This window comes from Pteronotus mesoamericanus, unplaced genomic scaffold, assembly GCF_021234165.1.
Source record: "Pteronotus mesoamericanus isolate MK-2021 breed Mesoamerican mustached bat unplaced genomic scaffold, CSHL_Meso_final contig_182, whole genome shotgun sequence".
Taxonomy (NCBI): Eukaryota; Metazoa; Chordata; class Mammalia; order Chiroptera; family Mormoopidae; genus Pteronotus; species Pteronotus mesoamericanus.
In genome coordinates, this window is record NW_026555078.1 from 27845682 (window position 1) to 27868900 (window position 23219).

The following is a 23219-nucleotide window of genomic DNA, read 5'->3' on the forward strand; positions in this document are numbered from 1 at the left end:
GGTAAATGGCATCTTTCATCGCTAAGTAAGTGTGTATGGGGGATAATTTTTGAGTCCTTGCTTCTGTGAAAATGTCATTATTTTACCTTCACATTTAAATGATAATTTGGCTGGGTATAGAATTCTATAGTGAAATCATTCTCCCCAAGATTTTTGAAGGCCATCTTCAGATCAGTACGACAGACATGGAAGAGAAAAGAGTGGCTACTTGAGACGACTGTGGTGTTCTTGGAAAAGATTTAGGTTCTCTTAAAGTAAGAAAGTGAAGGAAATGCTTAGAGAAGAGTTGAGGACACAGGGATTTTGCTGCTGATCGACCATGAGTTCCAGAGAGCAAGGTGGAAGAGTTTTAGGAGTTTGGGAGGGGCAGGGGTGAGGATAGAATATGGTTGACAGAGCCAGATGGGATGAGTCTCTAAAAAATGAAGGACAACCTAGGATTCTTGAAGTGACTGATATAAAATGAGATAAATGGTATAATGAAATTAATTGAAATGATCTCAAGGCAAACAATAGTAACAATGAAGTGAGTAGTGGGGGCTGAGGATTGGGAGCAGGGATTTGACCAGAAGCATGCAAGTCCTAAAACTCTCATCCCCTCCTGGAGATAAGGGTGCAGAAACCAGAGATGGGGAACTTTGAGTTTATTCCCAGAGCAGAAATTTTCCCAAAGAATCACAATGAGCCAACTATTTTTCAGACAGCAGTGTGGGAAATAAGGGTTTTCTTTCAATGAGAACTCATATGATAAAAGTTAATATTTACCAAGGACCTGCCATTTTATATACATTATTTTATTTCATTCTCACAACAAGCCCAAGAGGAAAGTATTCTCATTACCATTTCATAGACGAAAAACTAAGGCGGGAAAGGGCAAAGTACATTATATGCTACGTCAGCTCCCAGGAGAAGTCCTGATAGGCCCCAAACCTTATATAAAATCTAAAATAGCAGAATTTCAAAATAGCAGAAAAAGTCCTTTATTTTTCTAAAGATACAACTTTCTCTTCACCTCTTAACCTCCAGGCAAGCAAGTGAAGAAGTTATTTTGTAAAGACTTATATAGTCCTTTCTCTGACCAATGAATTCTATCTAAGCACAATACTCCTTTATGATAGTTCAGTAAACTGAGGACAATATTTATCTACATGCTATTCTCCAGTATACAGTATTTTATAAAAGCCTACCTTCCAGAGAATTTTACAGTAACTGAAGGAATTCAATCAACAAAAGACAGGTGCATCAGTGTGTATGAAGAATCACAAAGAAGTTAGTTCATAGACCAAGTAAGCTACCAAAGTCAAAGAAAAAGAAAACTGGGGGTTTTCACTTTATATACCTCAAAGTTACAGAAAAGAACAACAGTATCAGAATTTGAAAATTAAATATAGATGAACTGAAGGAGAACCATATATTTAGCCGTACTTGCTAATCATAAACTAAATGTTACTCCCAAGTAATTATAATTAATTTTAATTAATTTAAAATTAAATAAAAGTTTTAGTTAGTGAAAACATAATTCTCACATAATTGATTAAGGCATTAATCTTTTTGGTAAAATCCATAATAAAATAACTTATTAAAGTGTAGATAACTATCACAATTAAGTAAAAAGAATTTTTTCAGAAAAAGAATCAAAATTTCAAAACATGTCATAAAAATTCTAGTCAAGTTGCAGGAGATGTACAACTACAATTCTTTTAATGGTATTATTCTTCCATGTAGAGTGCTGTTATGAACAACTGATTACTTTGAGATTGACATTTGCGTTGTTTCCTAGTATTTTTATATGTCCGCACCTTCCCTAGAAAGCAGGGGTGTACACTGCAGGCTGGGTGGCCAAAAGCATTGGCACAGTCACAGTTCTAAACTATGGATCATAAACCAGTTTTGCAGAAGGATCACCTGGAGGACTTGTTAGAAATATATTTCTAAATCCCACCTCAGATTCTTGGAATTAGAATCCCTGAGGCTTGCAAATGTCTGTTTATAAAAAGACATGCAGGTGTGTCTGAAGCATAGACAGATTTTAGGAATAGACTGGAGCTGTGGATTCTGAAGAGTCTTAAAACTCTCACAAAATACCTTTGGGTGTCTCTCACTTGTTTCAGCCAGAATAATTCCATTTTTATTTATTTTATGTATCTCTCATGCTTCTTAAAGTCTGAGAACTACAAAACCAGCTAGAACAAAGTACACTCACCCACATAGATACTAAACTCATGATTCTGGCGTCATGACTGACCTAACCCAAAGACAAAGAGACTACAGAGATTTGGATCCTTTGAACTTCTTTCTGGTTCTTCCCCCAACAAACTCTAACCCAGAAAACTATGTTGAGTTGTGCAGAACGGCAGGTAAGAAGGTTAGTTTCCTCCTCCCACCCTGTCCTTAGATTTTCTCCAATATAATCGACTCTATATATCCTGGCCTTTTGAAATTCTCTATTTCAACCGCCCTACCTAATGTTAATGCCCACTGGAAATTAGGTTTGAGACATCCAATCTTGTACATCGATTCAATTTCAAGGGGCTGCTTCATAAGTGAATCAGTATATTTTCACTCACCTGTCTGAATACACATACTAAGCAGGAGATGAATTGAGAAAGAAGCCAGGAGAGCAACTATCAGCAACAAGAAACTAAAATATAAAAGAATACACAAAAATTTTTTTAATGGTACCTCATTACAACCGCAAACTTTTTTCACACTTAAATGCTCATAGGGACTGTCTTTGACTAGTTGGATTACGGTCATTAAAGAAAGTAAGAAGATACTTTTCTGTATTTACCAAATTTTATTTAAATGAAAATATACTGCTTTAAACTCAAAAAAGAAATCAGCAAGAAAAAGCTTTATTTAAAATAAAAACAAATTTCCTCTTTCGGCACTCATCTGCTGACTGCTGCTTCACCATTCAGTAATCTTGCCGTGTTCCCCTTTTTTGACTATTTTCCTATTCTAAGTCTAAACAAAGTTTTAGCTGTGAAATCTCATTGTCTTCTTTCTACTTCCCTCCATCCCTCCCCTTAGAATGTGTAGCTCCCTATCATGTCTTTTATTTATGATATTGAATTAAGACTGAATTCCCTATTATCTATTAAACACACACATACTCACCAACATCCCCTCCCCAAATGGAGTGAACACACTTCTAACGACACAATTTGAAAAATATACAAACAATGTAGGAATTGGGGTCCTGTCACCAATAATGTGAAAAGAAACCCCCGGTGCAATCCCCTACTTATCCTCAGGAAGACACTTGACAGAGTAAACTTCTACAAAGCTGTCCCCAGTGGAGTGTCCCAATACTTAAAGAAATTCTATCTTTGTGGTCCATTTAATACTTGCTAATATTCAATAAGCAGCAAAACTGAGAGGTTTAAAGTACACTTGTCAGTAAACTAATATCACAGACCTCACAAAACAACAATTTGGCGTCACCAGATGGGAAGTGCGATGTGTGCTATGATTCAGTGAGCACACTTTCAGTGGTATGCATCTGCACGTAACACCATGGAGTATAAAACGTGACTTTTCAAAGGGAACCAAAAATTAAGCTCTTTGATTATGTCTTGCCTAAGGTGTCACACATGGTTTTAAAGCTTTAAAATTAGGAAAGTTTGTGAATATGTCCCATAATAAAAGCAAATTGAGTTACTTAAAAGTTGGTTTGCTTATCAAGAAATTCAAAATACAAAAAAAACCAAGGCCCCTTCTCTTCCCCCTCACCTTCCCCCAGGCGGGTTAGCTTCGCCTTCTCTCTCCCAAGCTCCAAGGGCCCTCCTACTGCCTCTGTCACTTGTTCCCTAAGTCTACCCAACGCAGCTGGCTCCCTTCTACTACTCCTGCAACTTTATAAATAAACTTTCTCTTATAATTTGAAAAAATTTTTTATTTTTTTAAAAAGTAATTTAAAAAAGCTAAATGAGACTGTGTATTTTAAATTTCCTTGTAAAATAGGTCTGCTTCTACTGACAAAATAAACTTGTACATTCTTTTAGCCATGGTGTTAGATGCTAAAGGTAAGATTCAGTTCTAAGGGATTTCAGAGTTCAGTGGGGACACTAACTTGCAAAGAAATCATTGTATTACATGATAATAACAAAATGAATATACAAAGTACTATGGGAACATAGAGAAGCCAGGAATGTTTTTTTGTTTTGGGCAAATTGGCATATGAGCAGAGTCTTGAAAGATGAAAAGAAATAGGCACAGCCCTGGCTGGGTGGCTCAGTTGGTTGGAGCATCATTCCATACATCAAAAGGTTGCAGGTTTGATCCCCAGTCAGGGCACATACCTAGGTCGCAGGTTCAATCCCCAGTTGGGGTGCATATAGGAGGTAATCAATCGATGTTTCTCTCTTTCTCTCTCTAAAAAAAATAATAATAATCAGTAAAAACATATCCTCAGGTGAGGAATAATTACACACACACACACACACACACACACACACACACACGGTCTCTCTGGAAAAAGTCCAGCCACTGCTAATATAACAAAAATGGTTTGCATAACATTGATGTAATCTGGCAGCCAAGGAGAGTGGACTGGAATGTACATGTGTGAACAATGATGACTTCACTGTACTACTCAGTGGGGGTGGTAGATGTGGTTGAGTGAGCATGTGTACTGTGTGGCTGTCACATTCAAAATGACTAAGCAAGTAGAGCAATGAATCTGCATCAAATTTTGCGTTAAACTTGAACATTCCTCCACAGAAACTATTTGAATGGTACAGAAGGCCACAGTTATGGACAACTGGTAACTGGCAGCTTCATCATGACAAGGCGCCAACTCACACACCTCATCTTGTACAGAGTGTTTTGGTGAAATATCAGATCACCCAGGTGACTCAGCCTCCCTACAGCCCAGATTTGATGCCCTGCAACTTCTGGATTTTCACAAAACTAAAATCAACTTTGAAAGGGAAGAGACTTCAAACTATTGGTGAGATTTAGGAAAATATGACAGGGCAGCTAGCTGATGGTGACTGGGAGAACTGTGTGAGGTCCCAAAGTGCCTACTTTTAAGGGGACTGAAGTGTCATTGTTCTATGTAATGTGTTTCTTGTATCTCATATCTTCTTCAATAAATGTCTCTATTTTTCCTATTAGAGAACACGTCTGGACTCAGAAAGGAAAATAAGACTACTTAACAGTGGGAGGACAGGAGGAGTCATACAGAAATAAAAGATAATGTGCTTTACTTACACTCACAAAGTTGTTATTTATAAGTAATCTGCATGGCTGATAAATTTCAATTCACTTAGGCCAACTTGACAAAACAAATAAGTCGCTCCTTAAGGTTATAAATGGGTGTGGATCAAGTTTTCATTTTTAAAAACTAGCCACATTTTTGGATAAAAATGTGCAAATTACCTATATAGAAGCCATCCAAGCTACAGACTAGCAATAATATAAGACTAGCAGGAAAATGCTAATACCCCAGAAATAATATAACTAGAAATTGTTTAACACCAGCTCTAGAATGTATCTCATTTTTCTCATTTTACTATCAAAATGGAAAAGAAAAAGTAATGGTAAAATAAGAAGAAAACTCACCTAAATCCAAGGATACCAGTATGAGCCATAACATAAGCTAAGCCAAGGATGCCACTTCCCATGATGGCATTCACCAAATTAAACACTGAGAAAATATATGAAACACCTAGGGATCCCTGTCTGTGAAGTTCCTGTAAACACACAAATTTCATAGTGTTAAATGTTTGGACAGTGAATTCGAGTTTCATGAAGAAATGACAGGCAGGTATGGAGAAAAATCTGCAAACTACAGGCACTGTGTGACACATGAGTTGCTCGACCAACACTGGTTGGTTTCCCTTCCTTCCCTTCTCACCTCCCACTAGTACAGCTCAAGGAATATAGTTTCCTGGGAAAATCATCTCCACCAGTACAGGATCTTGTGATTGCAAAAGATTAAGATAGGATAGGAATGGGGTGGGGAGGGGAGGGCGAGCAGTCAGATGGCCTCAGCTCATGTGATTACTAAGGAGTCCCTGAGTCACCTTGAGGCTGCTGTACCCAGCCGTTGCTCTCCAATTACTAGTACTGCAACACTAATTTCTATTTATATGCTTAAAGAATTAAGTCGGCCCAACAGAAAGGATGGTAATACCTTGAATGGCGGTATAATCAGCAATTCATGTTGCTCCGGTGAGGATATACCTAAAAACACCCTCTCCCAAAATAGCATTTGGGAACAAGGTCCTAGATTTGATACCGTCCAGGGACTTGAGTTAAAAAGTCGATTGCCGATTTGCACAGGTTTTAGGGTCAGGAAAAAAGTTATGTGCTTATTGCTGGGCCACCTCCACTCCTTCACCGCTAAGGATTTCCTTATTAAGATGTTTACAGAGTCCCAATGACTAAGTCGAGGAAAGAAAAATTTTGTGACTCTTGGAAAAATCTCACAACACTGGTGGAGGAAACAGGAAGCTGACAAAGATATCAACAAGCAGCAGTAATCTACATAACCCTAGGGCTGCTCCTCCAGTCGTGTATCCCGCTGCACCTGTTCCACCTGAGGCTTCCTGCACCGTTAAGTCAGCTAAGCACGTTAGGCTACTATCACATTTATTAACTCCGCCGAATCGCCTCTGAACCTCGGCTGCTGCTTTTGGGCCCCATGCCTCATGCCCCTCTCCGCGTGCCATCCCTCTTCTTTTCCCAATCTTAATTGTCAGGCACTTCACGGGAGCCGGGTGATGGTCCGCGGCGAGAAGCTAGCGAAGCCAACTTACGTTGCTTAGCAACGGGCTCAACTCTTCCGCCTCCGCCTCTGCCTCCTCCGGCTGCTGGGAAGAGAGGTACCAGCCCGACTCGACGTTGATGACCCCCCAGGGCGCCTGCATACTGCTCGCTGGCCGACTACCACGTCCATCTGCGAGGTACTACCCCTGCCCTCTCGTCGCTAAATCACGCCAGAGGCGGAGCTGAGGGCCCGGTCCTTCCGGGATCCAGTAAAGGGGCGGGAAAGAAAGGAGGGAATAGACGCGATCTGATGACGCTACTCGTCGGCGGCGAACAACGATGATGTCATCGGGGTGCAGGCTTTCCACCAGAGACCGATTTCCGAGCTGCACCAGAGCATGAGGTGAGGGATGAGGTCGCGGGGCCAGGTTTGGAGCGACACCACGAATTAGGATGATGATCTTGGTGAGGTGGCGGCCGCGGTGCCCTTTTTAGTTCGAAGGGGCTGAGCCCACCTGTCTGCCTGGGGCTGCTCTCCGCCTCGCGCTGCCTGGGCGCGGAAAGGTCGCGTGGGCACCCATCATCAGCCCGGGTGCTGAGCCTAGGTCCGAATGCTGAGTAGTGAGGAATCTGTTTATTCTTTTAAAAGCTTTCTGATACATCCTTTAGCCACATTTTACATGGGGGAAGCCGGAACTCATTAAGTAACTGACCAAGCTCACACAGCTTGTTTACTGCTAGAACCAATTTGAACCCTGGCTGTGAAATTTGATATTTGCTTTACAGGGTTCGAGACAAGAGCCTTCCCTCTTGCAATTACTTCGTTGGTATTCTAGAAAGCGAAGTGAATAACTGGTACTCCTATTGGCGTGTGTATATAACACTCAGTAAAGTACCCGTCCTCCAAACACTGAAACCTCTAGTTACAGGTTGGACTTGTGGCAATAAAGCGTCAAAGAAAGCATAGCAATATGTTAGTAACAGGCTCTGAAGTCAGTCCGACCTGAGCTTTAATCCTTGCTCAGCCACTTAACAGCAAGGACACAGGGTGAGTTAACCTACTTCTGAGCTTTAGTTTACTCATTTACAAAATGAAGATGTGACATGGACCACACACCTCCGAAATTGGATGGGTAAATCATTTAGCTTAGCCTCTGACACAGTAAGCACTCACAAGGTTATCCGAGGAAATACTGGCATTGGTAATGCCATAAATATAATGACCATTTCATTTAGAGAGGATCCCTTAACTCAAACCTCAGTATTCCTCAATTCCAAATGTATTCTGTAGCAAATTGTGGATGGAGAGGCTGATAGATCACTACGCCCTCAGCAGGTAAGTTGAAGGTGCAAATTTTTTATTTACCATTTATGAACGTCATTCTGCCCTGGGAAAGATGGTATACTTAACACATACCACTAAAAGTTTTAACTATCAGCATTCAGCAGGTTTGTAAAACAGTATTAAGATTTTCATTCTCAAAACCTATTGTGAACATGTAGATTGGTTTGCAGCTTTATGGTTTTTAAATGAGGTTTTTTTTGTTTGTTTTTTTAGTATCTTATGGAGGCCATTTGGATTCTTAAGAAGACTGCTCAAAGTGGAAAGCTGTGGAATAACTGAATCAAAATCATTGATCCCACTAGCTTGGATATCACTGATCCAGAAACTTAGCAAAGCACCTAATATTTTCTTGCTGGATCAAAGAAAAAGATTCTCAACCATGCCTGAAATAGAAACAGGTCAGAGAGACTCAGACTTGTTTTCACCACCCTCTGATGTTCGAGGGATGACAAAACTTGATAGAACAGCTTTTAAAAAGACAGTCACTATCCCGGTGCTTAAAGTGAGGAAAGAAATTGTCAATAAACTGATTCGATCCCTTAAAAGGGCAGCACTGCAACGCCCAGGCATAAAACGTGTGATTGAAGATCCAGAAGATAAAGAAAGTAGACTAATTATGTTGGATCCCTATAAAATGCTTACTAATGATTCCTTTGAGCAAGCAGAACTCAGTATTTTAAAGCAGCTTAATGTCAGTCCACAGATATCCAAATACAATTTGGAACTAACTTATGAAAACTTTAAGTCAGAAGAAGTCTTAAGAGCCGTACTTCCTGAAGGCCAAGATGTGACTTCAGGGTTTAGCAGAGTTGGACATATTGCCCACCTGAACCTTCGAGATCATCAACTACCTTTCAAGCATTTAATTGGTAGGTCTGTCTTTGTAATATGCCTATACTAGAAAGCAGTTACAAAGTTATAATCTTAGTTTTTTTTAATGCCAAATTGCAGAAGCGGGACATTTTATCTTTCAAATTTTAAGCGGGATCCTATGCTACAAACCCTCTCTTTTGAGGGCCATTTTGAAATACCCTTTCCAGAGTCATAGCAAGGTTTAAATAGCAATTCAAGCTTTTGTGTATACGATACATAAGCATCGATAACACTTGAATCACTTGCTTTGGCAGAATTCTTTGGCAACACATAGGCCTTATTAAACCTCAGGACTATGTTGAATGCTAGGTTTCATAAATTTGAGTGTTTTATAGTCAAAAGTGCAAGACACTGTTTATTCATACTTTTCATGGATTCAACTGAGTCTCTTCTATACGTCAGCACCATACGTTTTTTAGTGCTCTTAGTCTTTTAGAAACTGATTGTGTATGTTGCACCGCTGTAGCTGCCAGTTTGAGCCTGGATCCTGTATTCTTTGGGATAAAAGAGGAGTAACAACTCATCAAAATTGCACTCATCCTTGTATGAATATTTAATGTCCATGCAATCTCCAGATTAATTATTTTAATGTAGAGTAATTGTCAGAACTTCTGGGAATTATTTTCAGCTTTAAAATACAGTGCTCAGTATTTTGCATGAGTAGGATTTCAGAAATATGCTGTTATGCACTTCCTTTGTTTTATTGATGGAAAGGGCTGATAATGCATATTGATAACAATAAATACTTAAGCGGATCCTTGTAATTAGGACTGGGTGCAAATATCAAGTCTAGGCTTTCCTATGAGTTATGGCCTATTCTAACTCAAGCATTACAATTGTCAGTCCTATTTTCTAAACTCTTGTAAGGGGGCACTCACAGATGAAAAGTGAAATAATTTCATACAGTACTAATTTTTAAATTTTTACTATAGACTTTCAGAAGTTTTTTTTTTAATTTGATTCTTCGTTTCAAACTGACTTCAGTACTTTAAAAATTGAGTTCTGGTACCTGAAGCAAAACAGGTTTAGAACAATGATTGAATAGAGTTTTTGACCATATTTAAAATCAAATATCTAATTATCAGAGAAATTAAACAAATGCTGGTTGTATTTCAGTGTAGTTATGTTATTGAGTACTTTTTACTAACGAATCAACTTATTTTTCCGTATACAATGAGATAGCATGTAGATTCTTACTGGTTTTTTAGCTGCTGACATAAAAAAGTAGACTTTTATTAAAGGGCATCAATGTATCACTTCTAGTGTGTTTTATTATCTTTGTAGCTTTTTCTGCTGTGGCAAATATTTGACAAAAAGAACAATTTAAGTAAACAAAAATTTCATTGAGATAAGACCAAAGAATTTGTTTCCTTTATTTGAAAACATTATTTTGCTGCTATATATCTCCAAAGTGGAGGCATGTATTTCAAGTATAGAATAAAACAAACATTTGGTTTGTGGCCAATGCAGAACTGGTATTTCCTGAGACCACTTGTTGTTACCAAGGTCCTTACATCTCTTCTTTCTATTCTTTACCAATTCCCTATGGTCTACCTTTTGCTTACTATAGTATTGGTACCTTTGAGATTTAGTAAAAGGCATGGAAAAATACTAGGTAGACCCAAACTCCTCAAAACTGTTTCCTTAAAAATGTACCCATACATTTTTTTGTGTGTTTGTATTGGAGGCTGTCAGATATTGATTTTAGTAATCTGTTGAATTTTTAGAATTGCATGACACTTTACACAAACTAGATGCAGTTTTTATCTGTAAGCCAAAAAAAGAAAAAAAGAAACAGTTCATTTCCATTTCATACTTGTGGTTTTAGTTTTTCTTTTGCCATCAATAGGAAATATTTGTTATGAATTCTCATCTTTTAGGCCAAGTTATGATTGACAAAAATCCAGGAATCACCTCAGCGGTAAATAAAATCAACAATATTGATAATACGTACCGAAATTTCCAAATGGAAGTGCTGTCTGGTGAGGAGAACATGACAACCAAGGTATGGGGTATTTCATTGTCTCCTAGAATATCAAGATTAATGTTTAGAATCAGAATAGATGACGAAGATTAAAATATTTTTAATATCCAGTATTTAGCATGTGAGAATATGAGCATTTACATATACTGTTGATGAGAGTTCAAATTTGATTCCTTCAGGAAGAATGTATGGTAATATATTACAATTTTGAATAGGTATTCCATATAGGAAGTTGACCCAGCATTCCATTTATAGGAAGCTATCCCAAGGATATAATTAAGGAAAACTGTAATGATACATACACTAGGTTCTTTGCCATTATTTTTATAGGAACAAAATAAACTAATGGAGTTCATTAGTAGAGAATTGATTAAATTCTGGCATAACAATACAATGGAATAGTCCATCATTAAAAATGATCTACCTCTATACTTATTAAAATTGCCATTGACAGGTGAAGCATCAGAAAAGCAAGTATATAACATAGTTCCATTTTGACTAAATACCTAGGTAAATATGCACATACATCAGAATGTTAACAGTGGGCATGTTTGATGTAGTTATTGGTGAGCTTTGTTATCATCTTCATAGTTTTCTACTGACTACGTATTTCTTTTATAAGAAAAACAAAGCTATTTCAGAGAAAAAATAATTTAAAATGTAAATCCTTTGGTATTACCAGTGTTTATTTCAGCTGACATTAAGGCATACCCTTTAGTCACGCTGACTGAACATCATGCATGTTCTTCACTTGGTATTGACTCTTAGGTAACAGGTAACATCATCCTTAAGAGAAGATCTAAATGTTCTGAGAAACTTCTGTAATTTTATGAATGCCTTATAATTGATTTCCTAAATCATAATGTTTGTTCTTAGGACATATTCTATACCTAATATTTTTATCGGAAAATGTTAAGAATTAGTATAGTTTCTGTGCTCCAAATAGAGTCACATTTAAGTTTAACTTTAGGACTCATGCAAAATTTAAATACTATTATATGTATATTGTGAGTAAAATGATTCCTGAAAGTGAATTTGGCAGAAATTAACCCTAAGGGAATGAGGAGGTATCAAAGACAGCATGAATCAATCCAGAAGGATTCTTAGACTCTAACTTAAATTAGATCTGTGCCTCACAGTAAGGACCTTGAAAGGGAAAGTAGACAGGAGATTTCAGGGAAAGCAGTCACAAGACATATTTAGACCTTCCAGGTTATATACCCAGAAAGACTTAGTTGGCAGAATCAGTGGAGGAAACATTTCCAACACTAAAACCTTAATAACATAGTTGTGACATCGGATGTGGTTGAGAGGGGGAAAAATATGTACAAGTTTGGAATTAAACTCCATGATAGCAGAATGTGGATATATGTTTCTATCAGATGTATAGGACTTTCTGGCCTTTGATTCTTCATGAATTAAAATTGGGAAAGGAGAAAATAGGAGAATGATTTGTTCTGTACACTGGCTCTAATTTATAGACATGAAACTTGCAAAGTCCTTGTAACTACCTAAAAACATAGCAAAATATCTGAATAGCTAATGATACATGGCACCTCTATCATGCCTCCCCCTTACAAACTGAAAACAAAATAAGGAGGGAAACTTGATTGCTATGTGGAAGTGCTGTATGCAACTTAGCTACCCACCAGGAAGATACATGTAGTGTGTTGTTTCAAGTCACAGGTTTTTTTCCCCTCCTTCAGGTCAGCCAGTCAACTGGCCTATCTGAAAAATTCCTCATGTGATTCGGGAACCACTTTATGGCCCTTTAGGATGGACGAGATAGGGAGCCATTTGACTTTGAAAAGATGATTTCTCACGAAAAAACCTAATGCAGGATATTAACTGGCCTCAAGTAGAGCATAAACACCAGAATTTTAATTAAAATGCCTTTAAGTGAGCTGTTATTTGCTCTTAATAGTGTGAATTGAAACATGTGTATGTGTGTGGGTGCATCTATCCATATCAGTGGCTGGAATTTTAGACTAAGCAGATTAGCCAAAAGCCTAATATGTTTTTCAGGTTCGAGAAAACAACTACACCTATGAATTTGATTTTTCAAAAGTCTATTGGAACCCCCGTCTCTCTACAGAACACAGCCGTATCACAGAACTTCTCAAACCTGGAGATGTCCTATTTGATGTTTTTGCTGGGGTTGGGCCCTTTGCCATTCCAGTAGCAAAGAAAAATTGCACTGTATTTGCCAATGATCTCAATCCCGAATCCTATAAATGGCTGTTACACAACTGTAAATTAAATAAAGTGGAAAAAAAGGTAAAAGTCTTTAACTTGGATGGGAAAGACTTCCTCCAAGGACCAGTCAGAGAAGAGTTAATGCAGCAGCTGGGACCACTGTCAAAAGAAAGAAAACACTCTGTGCACATTGTCATGAACTTACCAGCAAAGGCGATCGAGTTTCTCGGTGCTTTCAAATCACTTTTGGATGGGCAGCCATGTGGCAGTGAGCGCCTTCCCATAGTACACTGTTACAGCTTTTCCAAAGATGCGAATCCTGCCGAGGATGTTCAGCAGCAAGCTGAAGCTGTGTTAGGCATTTCTTTGGAAGCATGCAGTTCAGTTCACCTAGTAAGAAATGTGGCCCCTAACAAGGAGATGTTGTGCATCACCTTTCGGATACCTGCTGCGATACTCTACAAGAACCACACTCTAGATCTAGGTGAGCAATTTCTGGGAAATTAAATGTAAACTGTAATACCTTTCATGTACCTTTCTTAGACTATACATTATTTATTAAGTTTGGAATAGGTCACACTATTTCTGGTTAGGTATTTCAGCTTACGACTCCTTGCCATTTGTGACTCGTTCTCCCAATGTAACAATTTTAGTATGTCACACTGTTCTGTGTAGGAGAAGCTTATTTCATTAAAATGATAAATCCACAGGAGTTAAATAGATTAAAAACCTTTAAAATGCCTATATTATTTGCTTTTTAAAAGTACTTTCAAATGTTAAGTATCTAATATAGGTTTTCTGGATTTGTTACAGAGAGTCGTGAAGATCCTCCACCTCTTAAACGCCACAGGACAGAAAAAGCCTTTTCAGAAGAAAAGATAGCAATCGCTTAAATCACTTAATTAAAAATGTTTTCTCCATTGCCCCACTATATCCTTACGTAGTGAAATAGAATTTGTACGATTTCATAAAATTTTAGCATTTAGTTACCTTGGTATTGAACTGTTAAATTTACCCATGCTAGCTTATAAATCAAGGATTATCAAATAAAGTTTTAATGAAATAAAGTTTACTAAACATTTTTATTACCTAAATTATGCTACATAATTTTAAAATCTAAATTATTTAAACAAGTTTAAATATGTCTATCTCTTGGGAAAGTAGTTTTGGAAAGCAGGATAATGGCATACTAAGTAAGAAAGCACTAATAGCACTTTGCAGTGATCCTTAGCTAAAGACCATAGCTAAGTTTTATATGGTACTCTTGTACTATCACTATAAAAGTGATAAAAATTATTTAGATCAGGGATATGCAACCATGTCTGGTAGGCCAAATCTGCCTCCTACCTGTTTTTGTATGGCAAGTGGCTTGAAAATGGTTCTTTCATGGTATAAAGGGAGAGTTGAATAGTTGTAACATAGATGCGATGTGTCTCATCCCTTTATACTTCTCAGCACAAATCACAATGACACTGTAATAATTCAACCAAATTTTCATTGCTATGTATGTCACAAAGCAATACATTTTATTATAACCAGTGTATATCTATCACTTGAAAACAAGAAAAGTAGACTTTTTTAAGGTACAGTGGAGTGTGAATGATTTTGATACTGAGTTAGATGACAAAGCACCTACATCTGTGCTAAAATACAAATGTATTTTGACCAAACCAAAAGAAGTGCTCACCACAGTATTTCCAATTCACAGGCAAGCAACTGTCCAAAAAATTAGAAATTTAAACTGGAAATATTATAGAACTCCTTCACAATTAAAAATGAAAACAAGACTACAACCAGAGTAAGTATCCAAGTGACTTGTAAGCCAAGCAATGACAGCCATTTAATTAATTCACTAACTGTGAATGAATTGTGTTTGAATGCAGCATCCAAAGAAATGTGTCCAGAGAAAGTAAACTTTTTAAGACTATTGGCCTTTTGGCAAGAACAATTGCTCAGAGTGGAGAACACAGGGAGCAATATCAATAGTCAATTAAAAGGGTAAATGAGTCCAAATGGTTCTTTGGTACTTGATGAGTGATAGATGTTACTAATAACTGCCCAGTTATTGTTTATCTGAGGTGTCAATACTGAATTTGAAGTTACTAAAGAATTAGCTCCTGAATACTCTGCATGAAACACCTACCAGTGAATCTTTTCAAAGTTGAGAAAAGTAATTCTGTACAACCTGAAGTAGGATCTGCTAAAATGTTCTGATGGTGGTAAGACCTAGTTGGAGAAATTTACAAAGCTTGTGAAAATGTGAGGTGTTTAAAACCTATGGTTATTCACTATCTCACCAGCAAGTACCTCACAGAAAATTTTTTAATCTATCATACGTTACTGAACCAGTAGCATCAATGGTAAACTTGTTTTCATGGACTTGAACTATTCTGTAGTACTTGAATTTTGTCAGAAATTGAAGCTGAATTTCTTGACTTGCTGGATTTAAATTTGCTTTGCTTAGCAATTGTAAAATTTGATTGCAATTTTTTTTGAGATCAGGGTCAAGACTGAAATTTTTCTGAACAAGAATAACCAACCTTGAACACTATTCTTTGAACAACTTTAGAAATTAGCTTTTGCTAAAGGTCATAATATTTCTTAAAGATTTCAAGCTACAAGTACAAGGCAGACATAACTTTAATGTGAAAACATACTGCACTAGTCATTTCAACAACGGACATTTGAATCACAATATCCTGTGTTGTACATTTCTCATGCTATCAGCTCATGCTAAAACAATCAATATTTCCCTTCTCGCACAAATTAGCAGTGGATATACTTTCTGAGTTTAGCATTTTTGGGACCTTGGTGCAAATGCAAAGGAAATTTCCCTATTTCAAGGGACATTTAACTACAATAGAGCTTCCACCTAATCTTCAATTGAAAGTGAATAATGCTCTATGTAATGACATGCTAAAAGGCAGATATCAAGAGAAGAATCTAATAGAGTTTTACAAATGCCTCCCAAGTGATGAATATGCTCAGGATCATATGCTTCTGAGATGGTGTATCACTATTACGGAGTACCTCTCTGTGTTGACACTTTCGTAAAGGTGAAATGTGTAAAATCTCATTACAAATAACCATTAACAGATGATAACTTACAATTGATTTTAATAATAGGAAGTATTTAGAACCCTGATTAAAGGAAATGCTATTCCCCTCCGAAAAAGGGCATTATAAAACATAGTTATATTTGGAATTTTGTTAATTAAAAAAGTTATGCCAATTTATCTCGTTACATAAGTACCCACTTTAATGCCATTGATTTTGCCTCTTAACCCCCAAAGCCTCATGGATGTACTGTCTGGCTTTACAGAAAGTTTGAGGACCCTTGATCCAAGTCATTAATTACAAATTCAAATGCCTTCAGAGGCCAGGAAGGTAACATAAATAGATGAAGACAATAAAAAGTAGTAAAGAAGTAATGAATTGGCGTCTTTCTTCCTTATCTAAAGGCACTTTAAATTGTTTTGAAATTCAACCCAATCTATCCTGTGCAAGAGCTTGAGGGCTAATTCAGCCAAGGATTGCTAGTTTGGGAGTTATTTTCTTACCCTCCTTGACCTTCCTGGGAGAAGTAAGTAGGTCAGTGGTCAGCAGACTTTTCTGTAATGGGCCAGATAGCGTTTTAGGCTTGCAAGCGATGAGGTCTGTAGCTTCTCAGCTCTGCCAGTGGTAGCCCCAAAGCAGCCACAAACGATACATAAACACAGTGTTCCAGAAAGACTATGGCCACTGAAATTTAACATTCACATGCTTTTCGTATGTTAAAAAGTTTAATCTTTTGGCATTTTTCAAACGTGAAAAGGTGACACCAATCTTAGCTTACAGAGCATACAGAAGCAGGCAGCAGCTGGGTTTGGCTGGGGGTCAGCAGTTCCCCTTCTATCTAGATGAGGAGAATTAATTTGCAAGGAGGAATAAAATTTTCTTTTCATAGTGTACATTGAGTGTGGGTACAAATGATGTTCTTATTTGTACAAGTGGTAAGATTCCTGCCTCCCTTTAGTCATGCCTCAATTAGACAAAATATGTGGCATACAGATGTAAAGAAAACAGTTCTTAAATGCTTCCATTACTATTTTAACCTCTCCCCCCCTTTTCCCTCGGGGTAAATGAACATGCGATTATTTCATTATTTAAATCTTGGCCCTCCCTAGATGTGATACTTGGTAACTAAACTCTTGATGAATCCACTAGAAAATGACAGTTATAAAGTTCATTAGATACAATTTTTGAATTGTTAATTTTTGACATTTTGTGCCACCTCAATTTGAAATGATTTTCTGACCACCTGTTGACATCCTAAAGACTACTTCTAAGAGAAGCTTAGATCAGATACGTTGAATGAAATTAAGGAATACTGAGTGAAAATGCATCCTAACAGTGATGTAAATATATTCAATGCCATTAGTATTTGCTTAAATGGGAGTATAATAGTTAATAATCGTGTTCTACATAATGAAGTTCGTAAAACTTCTCTCAAGGAATTGAAGAAGGCTATTTAACTGATGCCATTTATATCTCATAAAAAACTAGATACTTGATCTATAAAATTTCTTGGAGTCTTAAGAAATTTTCTACTCAGCCTTGATTTTACACAGGTGTCACTTGTAGGTTTGAGTCTGTCATCTGTGGAGCACAAACTCTGAGGTTTGACCACTTGGGTCCGAATCCAAACTCTGCTACTTTGTAGTTGTGTTGGCCTTTGGCAAGTTACTTACCCTTTCTATGCCTCAGCTCCTCTATGTGTTAAAATGGGGAAAGTAAGACTAGCACTGTTTTAAGGATTAGAAAATGCTCAAAACAGCAAGCACGGTGCTTGGCATGTGCTCAGAAGTTAGCTTTTGTATTTCTTGTGCTCGTGTTCTAAAATGTTAAAAGACTTCATTCATGTAGATGAAAGACTGGTACAACCTTTTGTCTGAGAGGGGAAATCACAGGAAGAATAGGGAATAACCTCATCAATTTAGAATATTTCTGGTATTTAGTGAGTTGTCATTATATTGTCTTTGACCATTCCCTTTGATCTAATAGGAGCATTTAACAACTTCTATATTCTGCCTATTGAACAAAACATGGCAATAGTAAGGGCAAAAGATTTACAAACGTATAAAAGTTTTGGAATTTATTTCCCAAATCAAGTGCAGGCAATTCCCACAACAAGAAAGAAGCTCAAAAAGTCTCGAAAGCTTTTAAAATATTCTATCAATTAGTTAATTCATTTAAAATGTCATGCAAGGTACTGAGAACTAGTAACAGTGTTTATTTTTAAAAGACTGGATACCTAACTTTGCCAGTTGAGTAGAGCAAAGCCTTAACACTGGGTCCAAATTCCGCACTGTTCTTTGAATAGATTTATATATTTTACTGAAAATGCTAATCCTGAGTTGGGGAATACCGGAGACAGGAGAAACAGGATGCAGGCTGGTAGACTATATAAATCTAGACTTAAAAACAAAACACCTGTTTTCTAGTTCTGGCTTTTTACTACTTTGTGTATATTATCTTACCCAACTCAATTATTTGATGCCTCAGTTTTCTTAATTATCAAAGATATAAGTACTGTAAAGATGAAGATGTACTCCTGAAATTAATACCTGTTTAGTTAAATAAGATTTGTGTTACATAAGGATATTCCAACCTAATGTAACCAGTCTTGTTTCACATAACTTTCCACCCATAAAATTAACATTTGTTGTAATGGAGATTTGATAGGAAATCCCTTAATTTGCTTGAGAAACTATGACCCATACCCAGTGGCCTACATCACAGAATAATAGAAGGTTGGGATCCTACAAATATCCATCCTATCCACATCTAAACTCTTCAAGCAAAATCACAGATACACTAAAAGTCTTTGAAGTTCCAGCAGAAACTACATGAGAGTCTCATAGAGGAATTTCATTTAAAATGTATCCATTCTGCAGTCTCCAGGGTTTCATCATAAAATGAGTTCACTTTAGAGGTGAAAGGCTTCATTTAAGTATTAAATTTTATTAACTTACTTCTTTGAATTTGTCATTAAAACAGGTTAATACTCTTCTCTGGTTTAGCCTAAGTGTGGTTCACAGCTGGAAACTTTAACCTTGATCAAGGTTTGTCTCATGTTCCACTGCTCAAAACAGGCACTGAGTCCTTAATATTAAGAGAGTGACATTATCACAGGTCAGGTTTTACTTGCCATTTCCTGCTGGTAGAAGGAAATATATCCACTTGTCTGGACCAGTATTAAGAAGACATTGGGAAAAAAAGAAAGGAACATTTTATGAGAAGAAATAATAGACTTGCATATTAACACTAAATGTCGTATTCAAAATGGTATTTTATAATGTGTTCAAGTGAAACACTGTAATAAGAGAAAAACCACAAAACTTAACATAAAGTCTAGCTTTATTTTTAAAAAGATTTTACAAGTCTGTCAACCTCAAATATATACATAGGTAAAGGATTCATATCTTCCATTAGATGAGGCTTCCAGCTTCAATCCCTCTCAAAAAAAAATATAAGTAAAAAATAAATCTTTTTCCACGACTATTTATCCACTCTATCGCTCAGCTTAGCTCTGAAATTGTCTCTTCATAAATAGTTTAATACAGCTGCTTATGGTAGTGCTGTTGTTGTGCAGCTGCATATGACTTCAATTTTACAAGTTTGCTTTACTTTTGCTAGCTCCCCAGTTCCTCTCCCAAGTCCAGATCTTATAAAGGAGGAACAAAGGTTAACGGGCCTGCCAGAAAAGCCCACTGAATGCATCCTGTAGGGCTCTGTGACAGGCAAGAGAAGACGTGTAGCCTCCAGCAAGGTCCTGTGGAGAGGCTGCTCTGACATGGTTTAAATACCTAAAACAAAACAAAAAGGTAGCAATGATATAAAAAGCACATAAAACTTGGTAACATTTTTATAAGCAATAGTAAAGATGCGGACTGAAAAAAGAGGCCACATATTAAACCTGACAAGCTCAGGCGAGGCATCCATGGCGGGTCTTACGTACTCAAGAGACCTAAAGTAACGATACAGCACGCTCTGAAACTAGGACTTCCAGTCCCTGTCTCAGGCTGGTATCTTCCTTGACAAAGGTCAATCTTTACCTTACTTAAACTGCCTATTGTCTTTCTGCATCTACTGTAACAGGAATGTCAGGGTAATTTCCTTTTTCCAGACCTCTCAGGGCACAATCTCCCACTTGAGCAGAGCCCACAAAGCCCCTCATTGTTATTGTTATCACGTTAATTGTAAGCTGTTAACTATCCTATACCCACCAATGTAAAAAAAAGTATGTGTCTATTCTTTACATCTTACACAATCCCAGAGGTTTTCCCGCTTTGCTTTCTCCTGCCTCCCTAAATCTCTCACCAATGGAGCTCATGCATCACCTTTACACCTCCTCACTTGATTGTAATGTATAGAATAAGTTGCAAAACTGCCAATTCTCTGGAGCGTTTTCTCAGCCCATTGACATTTTGCTTCCCAGCAATTTTCATCAGTTTGGCTCAAATGAACTCATAAAAATTCTCAGAGGTTTGGCTGACATCGACAAGCAGATTCAACTTCTAAAGAGGAATTCCGATTCTGAAATGAACATCATGAGAGAAAAGCTTTCATTTCAGATGAAGGTTGACCCAATGGTGAGGGACAATATGGGTAATGCTCTCTGCCAAATGCTGTATTTGGAACTCCAACAGCACAAAGATCTTCCAACAGTTCAAATTTAAGTCTGTTTCAATTAATGTTCATCTAAAATAAGAATTTTCTTTAAGTCATTGAGGTTTCTTTCAGTAGCCCGAGCTGCCAACCAATCATATACTTTTTTCCCTGAGGATATAATCTGCCCTAAGAATGAATAGTTCTCTCCAGTTCTTCAAGAGCTTTGGCTCACTTTCTGGAGGTCTCCAGCTCTTTAGCTGCATGGCTGATCTTTTCATTTGCTTAAGAACGTTGTCCTCTTTCTCTTAACCAGTAATTTTCTACTGTTAATTTCCTGTAGTATGATTTCATTTTCTTGATACAGTTCAGTCATTAAGTTTCTACTGAAGCTTTTGATTGTCATTGTCAAGGTGTTCATTTCGTTTTCTGGCTGCAAAGATGCTTATTCAGTCTGGAGATTTCTAATACACTCTATAAGCTCTTCCTTTGTTTTGTCTACTTCAGTTAATTCAATGTATATTTGGTTTCTTTCTCCTTCTAGTGTTTTTAAAGAAGCCTTTAACTTAGCAGCATGAAGCTACATTCTTCAAAGCTCCTTTTGACTGATTAAGTGTGCACCATTTTCTGAATCACTTCATTTCCAATTCCAAGTTAGCATCTGTTAAGTCTTCACCAAGGACAGCAGCCTAATCTTGCATCTTTAGATCAGAGACTTGATCTGATTTTATCAGGTAGAACTTATTTTGCACATATTTTGGAGTCTCCAAATGTTACTTTGTTTATTAAGTTCACTCACTTGTTCTTTGTATTTTCAGATTCTTGTAAAAGCTGTTTCCTTTCCTGAAGTTGGGAATTTTCACTCCAAGAATCTTTTATAGCTATCTGAAGTCATTCTTCATACATTTCAAATGTTCTGAAGGCTGTTTCAGCTTCAGCTGCTTGTGATTTGAGTAGTTCTGACTCAACTTATAAGGATTGTATCCTTTTTGAAATATGTCACCAGTTCATTCTGTTCAGAATGTTTATATTTCTCTTCCTTTCACTTTTTTTCTAGAAACAGTATTCCTTCCTCAAATTCAGATTTGGAACTGTTCAGCTTTTCACAGATTGCCTCCAAATTTTGAGCTTCTGCTGACTCCTCAAAGCTGGAATCCTTTAATGACTCAGCCTTCATACTCTTTGTAGGAGGCTAAATATTTTAAATAGTTTACGTTTTTCTTTGATTAGCGTAGAAAGTTCTACAGCAAGCTTTTTCCCTCCACATGAAGCCAGCTTCTAATTGATCAAAAACTTCTACACAAAAAAAATAAGAAAAATAAAGAAAACAGCAAAAAAAATCCAATAGCTGCACATGTCCGCAATTCCCATGGAAACCCATAGTGCTTAGGGCCTTTTCTCCTCTCTTCAGGCAATGCTGCCACAACCTTGCATAGCTGTGCCAGTACCAGCCCCAAGTACGGCTGAGTGGCAGTTCTGGGCTCCTCCGTGGCGCCCAGGCTGCCTTGCATACAGCGGCTGTAGCCGGGGGCCTCACTGAGCCACAACCAACAGCAGAGAACACGCAGGAGCATCCGTCCATCTGTTCACAGTCCATCTTTCCACAACCCAAACCTGCGCTGGCAACCGGTCTAGACCAGAACACTGTGGAGCCGGCTGCAGGCGTGTTGCTGGAGGGTACGGAGCCTAAAGGCCTCAAGTGTCCGTGTGTCCACTGGGGAGCCTCAGCCCCCATGCTGCGCTTTGGGTCCAGATCACCCAAGGACCCAGCCCCTCCTGCAAGAGCCTGTGACTTGCCCTCTCCTAGTCACCTCATCCCTCGATTTGGTTTCGGCCAGGCCAGATGAGAGGCGGGGACACGGTAAATTTCCTTTCCTTTTTCCTGGAGGCTTGTAGACATGTCCTGGGAGTTGCTCTTAAAGGAACCAATGCTCTACCTGGCGAAGCCTCCTACCTTTGCAAGTCCAGGGGCTCAGGCCCAAGAAAACTGGATTTAGCCTCAAGCTCTGCACTGTGTGTGGGCCACTGAGAACTGAGAAAGGGGACTTTGGCCCAAAACCACACCCCAGCCTCCACCCCCGCCAGCTCCTGTCCACTGAGGGAGCTAGGCTTCTCCTGGAGACACCTTGGCGCAGCCTGGTGGGTTGAGTGCCGCGTGCCCGCTCCGCCCAGGGGCCGGCGGTGGACCCGGCGCCACTTCGCAGCATTTTCCTCTCGCAGCTCCACAGGGGCCTTCTATCTGCACCCCATGGAAGCCCTGATCGTATCCTGGGGGACCCGCCAGTCCAGGAAAACCAGCCCCCATCTTCATTCCAGTTAGAAAATGGCCTGCAGGGCCTGGGCCTGTGTGTCCTGCCCGAATTTCTAAAAATAAAAGTATTAATTCCACTGTTCCCAAAGTGTTCTTTTTTGTGTGTTTTTACGTATTCTCTCATGTGTGTGTATCTATATTAA

At 38.0% G+C, this 23219-nt stretch overlaps 3 protein-coding genes and 1 pseudogene across 6 annotated transcripts in view; 1 reads left to right on the top strand and 3 right to left on the bottom strand.

Annotated features, from left to right (window-relative positions):
* SLC38A6 (solute carrier family 38 member 6) overlaps nt 1–6949 on the bottom strand; it is a 61325-nt gene extending 54376 nt beyond the window's left edge. Inside the window, exons 1-3 of the mRNA XM_054567466.1 lie at nt 6768–6949; nt 5569–5699; nt 2568–2641 (exon numbers count right to left, since the gene is read on the bottom strand). Coding sequence (XP_054423441.1) covers nt 2568–2641; nt 5569–5699; nt 6768–6878 — 316 coding nt within the window. The 5' untranslated portion in view covers nt 6879–6949. The remainder of the gene's footprint in view (nt 1–2567; nt 2642–5568; nt 5700–6767) is intronic.
* A 108-nt stretch (nt 6950–7057) lies between these two features.
* TRMT5 (tRNA methyltransferase 5) lies at nt 7058–15013 on the top strand. Of its 3 annotated transcripts, XM_054567468.1 has the most exons (6): nt 7074–7120; nt 7954–8053; nt 8276–8931; nt 10816–10940; nt 12945–13599; nt 13929–15013. In XM_054567468.1, exons 2-6 carry the CDS (start codon nt 8019–8021, stop codon nt 14006–14008), a joined length of 1551 nt encoding a protein of 516 aa, XP_054423443.1. In that variant the 5' UTR covers nt 7074–7120; nt 7954–8018; the 3' UTR covers nt 14009–15013. The 3 variants fall into 3 exon arrangements, with proteins under 3 accessions (XP_054423445.1, XP_054423443.1, XP_054423442.1); XM_054567470.1 differs by lacking the exon at nt 7954–8053 and having other exon boundaries at nt 7058–7120; XM_054567467.1 differs by lacking the exon at nt 7074–7120 and having other exon boundaries at nt 7746–8053.
* Nucleotides 15014–19430: 4417 nt separating this feature from the next.
* The window catches only part of MNAT1 (MNAT1 component of CDK activating kinase), a 167354-nt gene continuing 163565 nt past the window's right edge, over nt 19431–23219 (bottom strand). For both annotated transcript variants that reach the window (XM_054567473.1, XM_054567474.1), the window contains exon 8: nt 19431–19963. In XM_054567473.1, coding sequence (XP_054423448.1) covers nt 19843–19963 — 121 coding nt within the window. In that variant the 3' untranslated portion in view covers nt 19431–19842. The remainder of the gene's footprint in view (nt 19964–23219) is intronic.
* On the bottom strand, nt 20211–23038 carry LOC129065983 (melanoma inhibitory activity protein 2-like; annotated as a pseudogene).